This window comes from Anser anser (genome assembly GCF_964211835.1).
Source record: "Anser anser genome assembly, chromosome: 18".
Taxonomy (NCBI): domain Eukaryota; kingdom Metazoa; phylum Chordata; class Aves; order Anseriformes; family Anatidae; genus Anser; species Anser anser.
In genome coordinates, this window is record NC_139739.1 from 2,302,289 (window position 1) to 2,315,048 (window position 12,760).

Below are 12,760 nucleotides of genomic sequence, written 5' to 3' on the forward strand. Positions count from 1 at the left end.
GCGCTCCTGTGCCGGAGGAGCCAGCGCCAGGCGTCGCCACCCACATTAGTGCAAGGACCCCGCCGCATCCCACCGTCCCCAGCGGAGTTTCCAGCGGGAGCAAAACGGGCGGAGGATACCGAAGAGACGACCTTGTTAAGCTGGTGAATGCCAAGAATTACGTCCAGCACTTCAATATTGAATTAATACCAGAGAGCACGTGAAGAGCCCAGGAATCACCACGATCACAAGCCCCCAGTCCTCCCTGCTGCTGCTCCGTGTGGGGCACTGGAAGCCCCCCGCTGATCTGCATCGCCCCAGGGAAACCCAGAGAGACCCACTGCAGCCCCGGGGCCGTGGAGTCCTCCCAGTTCCTCCCAGTTCCTCCCAGTTCCAGGGGCCTCGGCTCCAGGGACTCGCCAGAAGCCAGAGTCCTCCAGGACCTGATCCAGTTCCCCCACCACGGGAGTCCCAGCACCCACGGGGTGCTGGGGATGTGCTGAAGGCGAGAGGCTCTGCTCCTTCTCCTTCATTCCCAAACCCGGCCCGGCTCTCCCAGCTGCAAGGCTCGTGCCTGCAGCCTCATGACCCAGGGATGGAATTTGCCCCACAGCTATTGATCCAGATGACAGCAAACACCACAGAAATTCAAAAGCTCCCAGGCTGCAGATACCGTGACCCCTCCCACGCCAGAGGGGCTGGTTTAGCCTCACAGCCAAGGCTCCCCAGCGCCGTCTCAGCTCCGGTTTGCAGCCTGCTGTCCTGTGAGGCACGCGGGACCTTCGGCCAGATCTTTGTGGGACCTTCAGCTGGGCGTGGGGCTCAGGCCTGGGCTGGGGTCTGCACGGCTGCGATGTTCTGCTCCAGAGACCTGTGCGAGAGCGAGATCCACGCCCACGCGGGGCAAGTAAGGGACTGCAGGGCCAGGGAAGCCCAACAGCAAATGCCTCAGCTCCTTCCAAACGCCCAGGATCCCAGAGCAAACAGGACAAATCTCCCCTTGGGCTCTTTGGCCCCGGGCTGCAATGCCTGTGTGACATTCCCGGTGCGCTCCTCCCGGCCCCAAAAGGCAGGTGTACCCCCCCCCCCCCCCACTGCTTTATCTGGGCCACAGGAGGATGAGCTGTGAGGTGTACGTGCCTGCTCACCCGGCTAGCCTGATCCACGGCCTGCCCAGTCAGCATCGGAGACACCGCTTTGGCTCTGGCACTCTGCCTGCTGGAAGAAGACGAGACACATTGCGTCCTTCTCCGTCCTCCCCTGGCCCTTCCCCGGCCGTGACAGTGCGGCCGCGGGCCCGCTGCCTCGGCCGGAGGCGCTCGTGTTTGCTCAGAGAGAGGCTGAGCTCTGCTGTGCTCCCCTCGAGAAGCTCTCCCCGGGGAACTGGGGGCATGGGCAGCCTCTGGGACCCGAGCGCTCCCGTGCAGGGCATGGCAGGATCAGCCCAGGCGCTGCCTCGTACAGCCGAATTCCATCTCGCAGGGACAAACCCTGCCCCCGCAGCGCCAGCTGGCCCTTTCCCTTGGCTCTTGCCCAGCCTGGGAGCGCTGCGACAGCCCTTGGCCGGGCCTGCTCAGCCGTTTAAGGCCCCGCTGCCGTTATCTTTCCTCTGCAGGCAGCAGGACCCCACCCCTGGCCTCCTCCCCCCAGCTTTACGACGTGCTTCCACAGCTGAGGGTGCAGGGGCGATGCCAAGGGAAGAAGCGGTGCGATGGACGGGGAGAAGGCAGGGACCGGAGGGATGAGGGGGCTCTGCTCCCCCAGGCCAGGAGCGGTGCCTGCACCGCAAGCCCAGGGCACGGAGGAGGGACGGAGCAGCAGCCCGGGTGTTTGAAGACCCGGGGACTCCCCCCCAAGTCTGAAAATGAGCGTCTGGAAGAAGGGCGAGGGGATGTGCTCCTCTCAGCACTTCCAAACTGCCTGCAGCCGGCTTCTCTCCGGGATTAGCTGCTAAGCACCCTGACACGCTGGTTTTTGCTGCGTGAGCACAAGGAAACATTTCTGAAAGGCTCAGCAGCAGATGGGATCGTGTTTTTTTTTTTTTTTTTGGCAGTTAAAAGGCAGTTAAGCAACCCACTGCACTCGATAACGTCACTGGAGTATGTTAAGGGCCCAATTTAAGAGCCCAATCTCGGCAGCAACTCGAGGAGAGCGATGTTTGCCTTCGTGACACGCACTGGGAATGATTACTTAGGACACCACTCCCAGCAAATCCCTTCGGAACAGGAGCCAGCCCAGAGCCACAGGCACACTGAGCCACCCCGCGTCCACCAGCAGCACCGAGAAATGGGTTTGCAGAGCCTGGGCAGGGGACCCAGGCGTCCTCGTAGCTGTTTTTTGGCCTGCCCTGCCTTGCGCTGGCAGAAAGAAGAGATGCGTCTCCAAAACTCTACCGTTTGGGACTTGACGGTACTCCCTCCTCTCTGCCACTGACCCCAGACGTGACCTGGTGTGTCATTTGGGTAGCTGCTTTCTGCCTCCTCGCCACCACACCAGACAGAAGCGACGTCCCTCTGCTCCGAGGGGCCAGGGCTGCAGCAGCACCCACTGTGTTCGGGAGAGCCCAGGACGGTGGCAGGGCCAAAGTCCAAGCGGCATCCCAGAGCCTGCTCTGTCTGATCCCACGCTTCTCACCGGGCAGGGATAAGTTGGCTGCTGGCAGGGGAGCCTGCAGGGACAGCCCCTGCCGGGAGAGCAGGCTGAGAGAACAAAAAAGGAGGAAATGCGGGGCGCGCCAGCAGCTCCCTGCCCTGCTGAAGGGCCATCCCCAGCCAGTGCACCAGGAGGCACTGTCACAAAGAATATTCTCTCGGCCTTTCCCTCCCAGAGAGAGCCCTGCCAGGAGAAGGGAGCGAGCGAGTGCTGGACTGGCAGCACGGGACTGAAAGGTCCCGATTTCTGGGCCTCCGTCAGCGTCGGTGGCAGTGCCCTGGGGGAGCAGCCCCATTTATCGCAGCTGGCCTGGCCGTAACCTGCTAATCTGGGAAGGGAGCGCCAGCTTCTGGAACTGCTGCTTCCTAGAATACGAACTCCGCAGCCAGCAATTTCGCCAAGTCACAGGGCTCTGGGTGCCAAGTGCCTGATGTGATTGGGAATGCAAAGGCACTGAGAGGCATGCCGCGACCTCCGCCCCGGTGTAAGGGAGCAAAGCTGCTTTAGGAAGGCAGACGGCTCACCTGCAGCTCTAGCAGAGGCGGCAGAGTCCCCCTGGGCTGGGAATTCAGAAAACTCCCCTGGACATCCAAGATCCTTTCCGGCTTGCAGTAAAGACCCTCGGCCATCCCCAAGAGGCTGCTGAGGGAAGTGACGGGGGGGACCTGGGGCACGGAGGCAGCCCCGGGACACGGCCAGGTGCCGCAGCTCCTGCTGAGGAACGGCCCCTGCCTGGCCCAGGTGCTGTAACGCCGTGCACAAGGCTTTGCAGCAGGGAGGCTCTCAAACACGCGGAATCCTTCTTTGACGGCAAAGTCCCAGGCCAGGTCTGCCACGAACTCTGCGTGCTCCGGGCGGCTTTCACCTGGGGCTGGCCTCCCTGGGGACGAGAGAAGAATAAAGCACCCGTGTGACACAGCCACATCCCAAACAGAGCCGCGTGTCCTCGTCCAGGCCAGCACAGAAGGACTCGGGGAGACTCTCTTCTAAGGAATTTGCAAATACCATCTTATTTTTCTCTGATAAAAACTCCCAGGCCAGACCTGATGTGTGCAGATAAACAGCACTGAGAGCCCCCCCCACCTCCCTGCTTCCCAGTTGCTCTAAGGCTGGGGCTTACTTCGGAAGTCTGAGAGCTCCGCCTGTAGGACACGCCTCTGAGCTCTGGGCTCTGCTCAGTCCTCACAAGAAAGAAGTGAGCCCCCGACCTCTGATCAGCACAAAAGGCAAACGCAGTCCTTACGTCCACCAAAAAAGCAGCAGCTGGGGAAGTGCCCTCTGCGTGCCCCCCTTTGGACCTTTTTAATGTTTGCAGGACACGACTGGACCACAAAACGTGCTGTCCTCAAAGCCCAAGGCTGCCTTGCTCTCCTGCTGACCCAGCTACCTCCCAGGCACGCCAGGCTTTGCTTTACTGCCCGAAATTCCAGCGACCTGCGCAGAACTGGGCCGCGTTGGTTGGGCTCCTCACCTGCCAGAGATCGTTTGTAGCATCCCTGCAGCACTGCGGCCAGTCGGAAGAAGGCAAAGGCCATGTAGAAATGAAAGTTCTCGGGGCGCTCCACTCCCCTGTGGCCGCAGTACATCTGGCAATACTCCTCTGCAGTGGGGACCCCCGGGTGCCCCAGACCCCACCGCGCCGAGCCTGGAAGACACGAGGGGCAAAAGGAGTCAGCAGGCACCGGGCAGCTCGGCCCTTCCTAGGGGAACCAGGAGCCTCGTGGCAGAGCCCTGCAGGGGCTGCAGGGAGAGGGAGAAGAATCCAGACGGATTTTTGAACACGGATCTGCTTGCTAACAGCGATCTGTGTGCAGGGACACGGGGCCAGCACCAAGCAGGGCAGGGAGCGCGCAGCAGGGCTCACAGCGGGGGCAATTCCTCACCACACGGGCGGCAGGCAGGAGACAAACTGGGGACGGGGTGATCATGGCACAGGGACCTGTGCAGTGCAGAGAAATGCTTCTGCCCTGGAGGAACGTAGGGCTCTTCAGAGAAAGGGCAGAGCAGGGAATACGGTACACGATCCACAGCCCTTCCGGACTGCAGCTGAGCTCTCTAAGGGCAGGAGCTAATCTGTTTCAGAACTCTGGTTCCTCTGTGTGTGTGTGTCAAACGTGCCTTTGCCCCTCTCTGTACCTCTCGGTGCGTTAAAGTGAGGTGGCAGGAAGAAGGCCATACAGTTATTCGCCAAATCGGAGATGGGATCTCCTAGAGTTGAAAGCTTCCAGCCAAGGACAGCAAGGACTTCTGGCCTCTCTGGGTGAAAGACCAGGTTGTCCACCCTGTATCAGAGGGAAAAAAGAGATCAGAAAAGTCTCAAGAGGGAGAAAAAAAAAATCCCAGGGCTCAGCAGCAGTAGGTACCTTCCAGTGCTCTTCACTCTGTGCAAAAATTGCTGAGTCCTCTGAGAGGTTATGCAAGTGAAATATAATTTCTGCAAGCATAGGTCAGGGAGAACAGAGATTACTCAACAGCGAACTCCCTGGTTAATGATGAACTGAACTGCACTTTGAAGAACGAAACCCAGTTATGTGGGGCCTTGGATCATTAACATGTTCCAGGACAGGCTAGCCAAAAAGCAAAGCTGACAAGTCACTGTCCAGGGAGATCTTCTGGTCACTTTAAGGGCACGCAGTAACTCGAGGCCCTCCCCTGTCATGTTCTGCACTTTGTGTGTAGCACAGCCTTCAACAATTTGACCCCCAGGAGAGGGCAGCAGCCCACTGAGGACGAAAAGAGAGGGCAGTAATCCTGCCAGGGCGCAGAGAGCACCTCTGATCCCAGCCACACCGCTCCTGGACGACTTTATGTCTAAGGCTGGCAGCAGGCAGGTTTTGCCGTACCTCCTGCAACACCTCAGCAGCCTCACGAGCTCTGTGAACACCAAACAGCATTGCTACCTGCACCAGCACTGAGTTCTGAGGAACAGCTTGCGATTCCCCAGCGTTAGACCGGTGTTTGTGCTGCCAGTTTCTGTCCCCAGTTTTCCTGGGAGAGGACCAGTAGGGGGAAGATACGGGAGCACTTTTGCTCCCCCTCTACCACCCGGAGGTGTTCCACAGAAATGCTGTCAGCCAAGCAGTACCTGAAGTCACCATGCACAACTGTCACCTCCTGAGAGTCAGGAAAATGCAGAGGCAGCCACTTGATGAGCCTCTCCATGGCTGGGATGACATCAGTTTCCACAGCTCGATACTGCTTTGTCCAGGAATCAACTTGCTGCTGAATGTAATTACCTGTAACGAAGGAACGAAGGCTCTCAGGGACAAGAACAGGCACAAGGAGGTTTCAGAAGAGATAAATAAAAGAAACGTGCTGAAACAGTCAAACAGCCAAGCAGGTCTCAGTCCAGCACCCTGAGAGAAGCTGCAAGAGTTTAACTGTGATTTCCAGGGGTCCCATACATTCGTATCTGGGCACTGGATTTGATATTCTGGTGGAAATAGTCAAACCTTGGACAGAAACGTAACTTTTCCGCCAGCTCTGAGAAGCTGAGGTAGCCCTGCAGAGAACCTGGAGGAGCTGAGCAGAGTTTCGTGTGCTCAGAGATGGCAGCAAACGAGTCACTCCTACACCCACAGTGCAGCTCTTGCTGATGGCAGGAAGCTCCGGGGGCTACGAGCAGTAAACACAGACCTGGAGAATTTAAAGCAGCTTTCCACGCCCTCCCAAGAGGCCTGGGGATGCAGGCACTCTTCCGCACGCCTTTGCAGGTTTCCCCAGGTTTGGTCCAAGTCCCGCACTTGAGCCTGTCCCTTGAAACGCTGGTACCCAGGAAGAGAAAACGGTGACAGGGATACAAAGCCTTCCCTCACCACGCTCCCCGTAGTCCTCCAGCCGGGCTGCTCCGAGGTCTACGCCGTGGATCTTGGCGAGGACTTGGCTCATGGCAGCGTAGGCAGCCCCCCGCTGGCTAGGCAGCAGCGCTGCCAGGGCGGCGTCGCTGTAGATGTGGCCGGCGCAGTGCTCCATCAGGTAGAAGGGCGCGCCAAGGGTGCTGGGGAAGCAAGGTGGAACTGGTGTGTCCGAGGTTAATCCCGCTGCCTACCACCCTGCAGGTCTCACCTGCACCAGGAGCAAGCCCCCAGACTTTACCTGCACTCCGAGGGGAAGGGCAGCCTCAAGAGCACTGCTCCCTGGGCGCTCACGCCCAGCTGTGGCCTGGGCTCAAGCCTACCTCGGGCTGCCAGCCGGGGGCACGTGGCTGTGGCGTGATCAGTGCAGCCCCTCCAGCCCCCCGAAGCTGGCAGTTAGAAAAATCACCTCCTCACCTGAGCACACCGAGTCAGTGGGAAGCACTACAACATTTTTATAGCTGCTTTTCAGGGGAAGAGAGCATTTTGATTAAGCGCTAAAATAAGGATAAACGAGCCAAGACTGGGCAAACACTGATCAGATCAGCACAATTTGGGAATTGGGGCTGGGAGACACAGCAGCTCCCGGGGCAGATCCCGACAGCTGCTTAGCAGCGGGCAGCGATGCCACGGCTGCGCATGGCACACGGCTGAGCATGGCAAACACCAGCACAGCCACGGGAAGGCAGGTGGGAGGGAGAGGGCCAGAATCACTCTGTGACCGCTTCACAAAAACGATCCTAGGAGTCGCAGGCCAGCAAGATCTGTCGCTGTGCCTTCGCTCTGCAAACCCACAGAAACACACGTTTGCCTGCCTGGGTTCTTACACCTGACCCACCCTGACAGGAGCACTCCTTCTCCCCGTTTCTTGGGGGAATCTGGCTGAAGCTGTCAAGTGGAGAGGGAAAGCTGAGGGACGAGATTACCTGCTGTCCTCACAGAGAGCAAGTACAGCGGGAACGGGAACACCAGCCTCAGAGAGTGCCTTCAGTACCCTGCCAGGGCAAGCCAGAGAGTTGTTTCAGCACAGAAAGGCATTAGGGAATCAGTAATTGAGCTGCACTGTCGCTAGGCAGACGCACAATATTAAAAAGAGTCCTGTGCTCAGTTTTACAGACGCTAAAGTAAGGTGGCTCGAGGTGGGGGAAGAGAAGCACGCCAAAATCTTTGGCCCAAAGCCTCAAGACCGATCCAATCCACTCTGGGAAATCACGGGAATATCGTCACAGCCTTCCGCAGGAGTCCTGCCGAGGCAGAGAACTCCGGCACAGCAAGCTGGTTTGGGACTACAGGCTCTGCCAGCCAGCTGGTGTGAGGAGCGGAGCTGCCTTCTCACCTGTATTCTCTGCCGACAGCAGGGCCTGGGGGAAGCTGGCCGTCAGGGAGCTCCTTCTTCAGCACCAGCGAGCGGTCTCCAAACCGGACGTAATAGGTCCGGGCAGCCCGGCCGCGGCCAAACTGCCGTAACACCAGCGGACCTGGAGAGATCAGAGCAGAGGGTCAGGAAACACAAGCAAGATCTGGGATTATTTCTCGCCATTTCTCCAGGTTTTACTTTCCCTTCCCGTGCTTGGTTCTGGAAACTCATTTGCAGCAATCAGGAACCTACACTTTGCTCCTCAGCCACAGACCCCTGGGGGCCACAGCAGCAGCTCAGAGACGGACACAGGTCAGGAATATTCCTGGCGTCTCTTTGGCAACTTGTGCTCAGCGCCTCCCAGATAATGAAGTCCTAAAATGTTGCTTCCCAGTCCAGCAGTGACGGACCACTGAAACCTTTCCTTAATATTATTTTCAATCCATCTGCCATATGACAGAAAGAGCCAACGGCTCCAGGATACGTGAGCGTTCAGGCTGGAGAGCAAAAAGTGCTGCACTACCTGTTGCCCGCTCGCTGAAGACATTTTCAAGGTACTTCTGCAGACGATCTTTTGGAATTTCCACGGTTGGTCTCACTGAACAAGTATACGGCACAAAGCCTTGCAAAGGAAAGCCCAGATGGGTTTCCAGCTCTTTGAGTGCTACTTCTAGATCATCGACCTGAAAGAAGGAGAGAGGGAGTTCGAAGATAAACTTGCCTAGGAAAGGAGCTCTGCGCGCTTGTGATGCATTTACCCGTGAGCCTAACGGCACTGATTCAGAGACGTGCAGGAATTCACTGGTCAGCCTCATCCAGCACCAAGTGCCATTACCAGCACTTGCTGAGCCTCCCACCTCGGTCTCTGTCCCCACGATGTACCTTTCGCAGGGACATTGGCACCGTGAGCTTGGGCTGGGATAAAAGCTGGAATTCCTCACGTGCCATCCCGGGGAGCAGAGTTCCCTCTTCCCATCAGTCCCGTACTTACCCTTATCCCAGCGGTCCCCTCACCAAAGTAAAATCCCTGTGCTGTCTCCAAAGCCTGAGAGTTAACCATTGCCCAGGTGGCAGATTCTTGAAGCTTCAGTTCCCAGAAATTTATTAAATATGTTTTACAATCTCACATCAGATGGATGTGGTTGTCTCAACCATACGTTAGGGCTGTTTCTCTAACAGGGAAATGAGGTCCGTGAAAGAGAAGCAACTTCTCCCAGGTTATGCTGGCTGTAGGGTTTAGAGCTATGAAAGAAACATGCCAGTAAGGATTCTGCCAGTAATCCTCCCCTTTAACCCTGCCACATCCTGGAGGAATAAGGACAGGCTGAAACAAAAGGCTTGCCAACGTGAGTCTGCCACTTTTCCATTTGAAAATCCTGGGCCGCTCAAGTCAAACACGGCTGCTGGGCTTAGAAACCGTGCCCACAGCTTGACCTGGTTCCACTGCTTTGTACCTTCACTGTTTTGATGCCAAGCCGGGCCGCTGTTTGGAGGCTCTGGCTGCTGCTGTCGAGGAAGATGGATTCCTGAGGCCGAACGTCCAAGCGCTCCAAGCACAGCTTGTAGATACGAGGATCTGGCTTGCACTTTCCTTCCCGATGAGCTTCAACTACCTGTGGCGACAAGCAACGGGTTATGCACGCACCTGCTGTGACCACAACGTCTGTGCAGTGTTGGAAACGGAGGACAGGAGGGTGGGGGTGAGGCCGACAGGCGAAGGAATGTGTGAAACAAAGGACACGGGGACCAGAGGGCTGGCAGGACGTGATTCAGGTGACTGCTAATTGTACATCTGCTAATTGGTGCTGCTGGTAGCCTTTCCTTTGCTACCTGCACGCAAAGAATTTCAGTTACTGCCCTCTACAGTCCTAGCTTCAGAAACACATCTCGTAATCCATCCAGGCTTACCACATCGAAGTGCTGCTGGTCGAGGGGCAGAAAGCTCTCTCCGTTTGACAGACGGAAGCTGTTGCTCAGAAGAGCTGTCTTAAGGCCTTCCGCACGGATACACTGTACTGCTTCTGCCATTGTGGGGAGCTGTTTTATCATCTCACGTCTGATTAAGTTGGAGAGAAAAGAGTCCACTGGAACACAGACGTTTGCCTAAGAAAACCAGAGAAACCCCCAAGAATGATAATTAGCCATAAATGGTTTTTGAACAGGAAGGGAAAGGAGAGCGGCTGGGTAGGTAGATTGCCCGATCATCTTATCTTGCTGCCCCGCTTCCTCTGGCAGCAGAAGGCAGACAGGGAATCTCCCAGCTAAATTGCTTAGACCAAATCTGGTTCTCAGGTTACTAATTCTACAGAAGCAGCAGAGCTAAAGAGCTGATTTTGGCAAAGAGGAATAGGCTAAAGCTCATCCTGTCATGGAATCGAGGCAGGTTAGAGATAAATACTGGATTACCGTTCAACAAGAGGGAAAGGAATCTGCATTTCAGAGTCAGATGTTTCAAAAAGACCTCATCAGGCTTCTACTGATCCTAAGAACCCTACTCAGAGACCAGTCTCCATCTGTCAAGCACGTTCATGCATGAACTAGCAGCAAAAGCCTTTCAGCTGGTCTTTGATTCTCTGATTTCTCATCTCAGGTGATCCCAGAGGTGTCTTCAAATCAGAAATTTATGAAATACGGAGGAAGAAGCTGGTGGAAGTGAAGGCAAATTCTGCTCACCATCCTGCCTGGGTAGCAGAATGATAACGGCAGTGAGAAGCCTGCCCCGATCAGACAGCAATGCTGCCCAGGTGGTAAATCCAAACCCTTCCATTGAAGGATTTATTTTAAAAGCTCCTCTCTCCTTACTGAACCACCAGGTTCCCACATTGCAGGATCCCCTTTCCCTGCAGTCAGGAAGCACAAAGAGAGGAAGGGGTAGTTGGCTTACAATCTCAAAGCACTCCTGTCCCAGCTCCTGCAAAAACTCCACAGTCGTCAGCTCTCCTCTTGAGTACTTGAGAGAGGGACTGTTTTCCCCTCCAGAGGTTACAGCTCGTTGGATGGTGCCGGCTGGAATACAATTCCGGGCCTCCCAGTCTATGTAAAGAAAAGTGAGAAAGCCAGGAAAGAGCAGATATGGCATCATCAGAACTGGGAAACTAGCTTGAAATCCCTCTACAAACCTAAAACCTGATAGATAAGACTAACGAGAATCGCCGTGATGGGCTGAGGTAATTTACCAAGACACAGAGATAAGAGGTTTAGCATTTCCCCAGCCAAAGAACCTGATCTTTACTTTTAGTGTGGTACCCTTGGGGTGAGCTCTTTGTGTCCTGCGGGGCAGTGCCAACGTTAGGTGCTATCAACCAGTGCCACTACAGGGCCGTTTTATCACCAGAAGTGGCCTGGCTCTGGCCTGGAGATGTCGACACGGTTGCCGGCTGCTTCTGATGGCGCAACTGGGAACGTTGCGCAGCGAGCGGTGACCATGGCAGCCACTGCAGCTTCTTGAACATCTCACCCACAGCAGAGGTGACCACCAGAGACGTGTGAAATGTATTTTGCCTAAATACACAGGAACGAGAAGACCAGATGAGAAATGAGAGCACGCACCCGCGGCTGTCCTGTGCGGGGCCGGGAGGAGCACCCCGCTGGCGTCCAAGACCACGGCTCTGTAAGGGCTCCGGCCGGATCGCCTCCGCCGGGCTGAGGCGGCGGCAGTGTGCGGCGGGGCCCCGGCCCAGCGCGGGCAGGGTGTGCGGGCAGCACGCCTCAGGAACATGTCCCGGCCCTGTGGAAACAGGAGGGGGTCACGGCGACGGCCAGGGCAGCGCCCGACACCCAGCGTGGCTCTGAGGCGGGGACGGCGGGGCGCTGAAGGAGCAGGCGGGAGGGGAAGGGACTGAGGTGTTTGGGGGCGTTTTGAGGCGTTTGGGGGCGTTTGGGTCCGTTTTGTGGTGGTTTGGGGCATTTTAGGGGCATTTGGGGCCATTTTGTGCTCTTTTGGGGCATTTGGGGGGCATTTTGAGGCGTTTGGGGCCGTTTTGTGGTGTTTGGGGCCGTTTTGCGGTGTTTTGGGCTGTTTTCAGGCACTTTGTGGTGTTTTGTGGCTCTTGGAGGTCATTTTGGGCTATTTTGAGGCACTTCGTGGTGTTTTGGGGGCACTTGGGGCCATTTTGGGGCACTTTGTGGTGTTTTGGGGACATTTTAGGGGCATTTTGGGCCGTTTTGTGCTGTTTCGGGGCATTTGGGGGGCATTTTGAGGTGTTTGGGGCCATTTTGCGGTGTTTTGGGCCATTTTGAGGCACTTTGTGGTGTTTTGGGGGCATTTCAGGGGTATTTGGGGCTGTTTTGAAGCACTTTGTGGTGTTTTGTGGCCCCTGAGGGGCATTTTGGTCCATTTTGAGGCACTTTGCAGTGTTTTGGGGGTATTTTGGGCCTATTTGGGGTGCTTTGTGGTGTTTTGGGGGGCGTTTGGGGGGCATTTTGGGCCGTTTCGAGACACTTTGCGGTGCTTTGGGGGCGTTTTGGAGAAATTTTAAGGCGTTTCGGGGCACTTTGGGCGAAGGCGACGAGGCCTGGCCCTGCGGCCTACCGCGGCCTGCGGCTGTGGGGCAGCCTCCCCAAGCAGAACGACGACCTCCACCTCTCGCAACGAGCAGTCCCCCCCCTTGCCCCACCCACACCCCCCCGGGGGTCACAGAAGCCCCAGGACCGAGGGCGGGGGGCGACAACCGCGGCTCTTCCCCCCCAGGGCCCCTCACCCCCGCCCCCCCCCCCCCCAGGTCGGGCCTTGCCAGGCACCGGGGACGGCTTCCCCCCGCCCCCAAAATCTCGCGAGAACTCACCGCCAACTCTCGCGAGGAGCACGCGAGCCCCGCGGCGAGCCCCTGTCTCCCCCGCGCCGCCGAGCCCCTCCCCCTCGTGACGTCATCGCGCCGGCGTGACCCGGCGGGGTCAGAGGGGAGAGGTGCGCGAGGCG

The 12,760-nt window shown here is 57.1% G+C and overlaps 1 protein-coding gene across 8 annotated transcripts; it reads right to left on the reverse strand.

Annotated features, from left to right (window-relative positions):
* Positions 1-173: 173 nt before the first annotated feature.
* On the reverse strand, positions 174-12,750 carry ACAD10 (acyl-CoA dehydrogenase family member 10). Of its 8 annotated transcripts, none has more exons than XM_083804208.1 (15): positions 12,627-12,750; positions 11,392-11,569; positions 10,727-10,875; positions 9,751-9,945; positions 9,297-9,455; positions 8,366-8,525; positions 7,822-7,963; positions 7,412-7,480; positions 6,447-6,628; positions 5,717-5,867; positions 4,768-4,913; positions 4,103-4,276; positions 3,156-3,511; positions 1,128-1,197; positions 174-850 (listed from the first exon to the last, which is right to left on the reverse strand). In XM_083804208.1, exons 2-14 carry the CDS (start codon positions 11,558-11,560, stop codon positions 1,132-1,134), a joined length of 2,118 nt encoding a protein of 705 aa, XP_083660334.1. In that variant the 5' UTR covers positions 11,561-11,569; positions 12,627-12,750; the 3' UTR covers positions 174-850; positions 1,128-1,131. The 8 variants fall into 8 exon arrangements, with proteins under 8 accessions (XP_083660334.1, XP_083660333.1, XP_083660331.1 ...); XM_083804207.1 differs by having other exon boundaries at positions 1,120-1,197; XM_083804205.1 differs by having other exon boundaries at positions 4,750-4,913.
* Between the last annotated feature and the right edge of the window lie 10 nt (positions 12,751-12,760).

Excerpts from the sequence above, each read along its gene's own strand:
- ACAD10 (XM_083804206.1), bottom strand. The coding sequence starts at position 11,560 with ATGTTCCTGAGGCGTGCTGCCCGCACACCCTGCCCGCGCTGGGCCGGG. Across the intron at positions 9,946-10,726 it reads GACAGGAGTGCTTTGAGATT|GCAAACGTCTGTGTTCCAGT; the intron begins GTAAGCCAACTA and ends TGGTTTTCTTAG. Across the intron at positions 851-3,155 it reads CGCCTCTGCTAGAGCTGCAG|GTCTCTGGAGCAGAACATCG; the intron begins GTGAGCCGTCTG and ends GCTCTCGCACAG.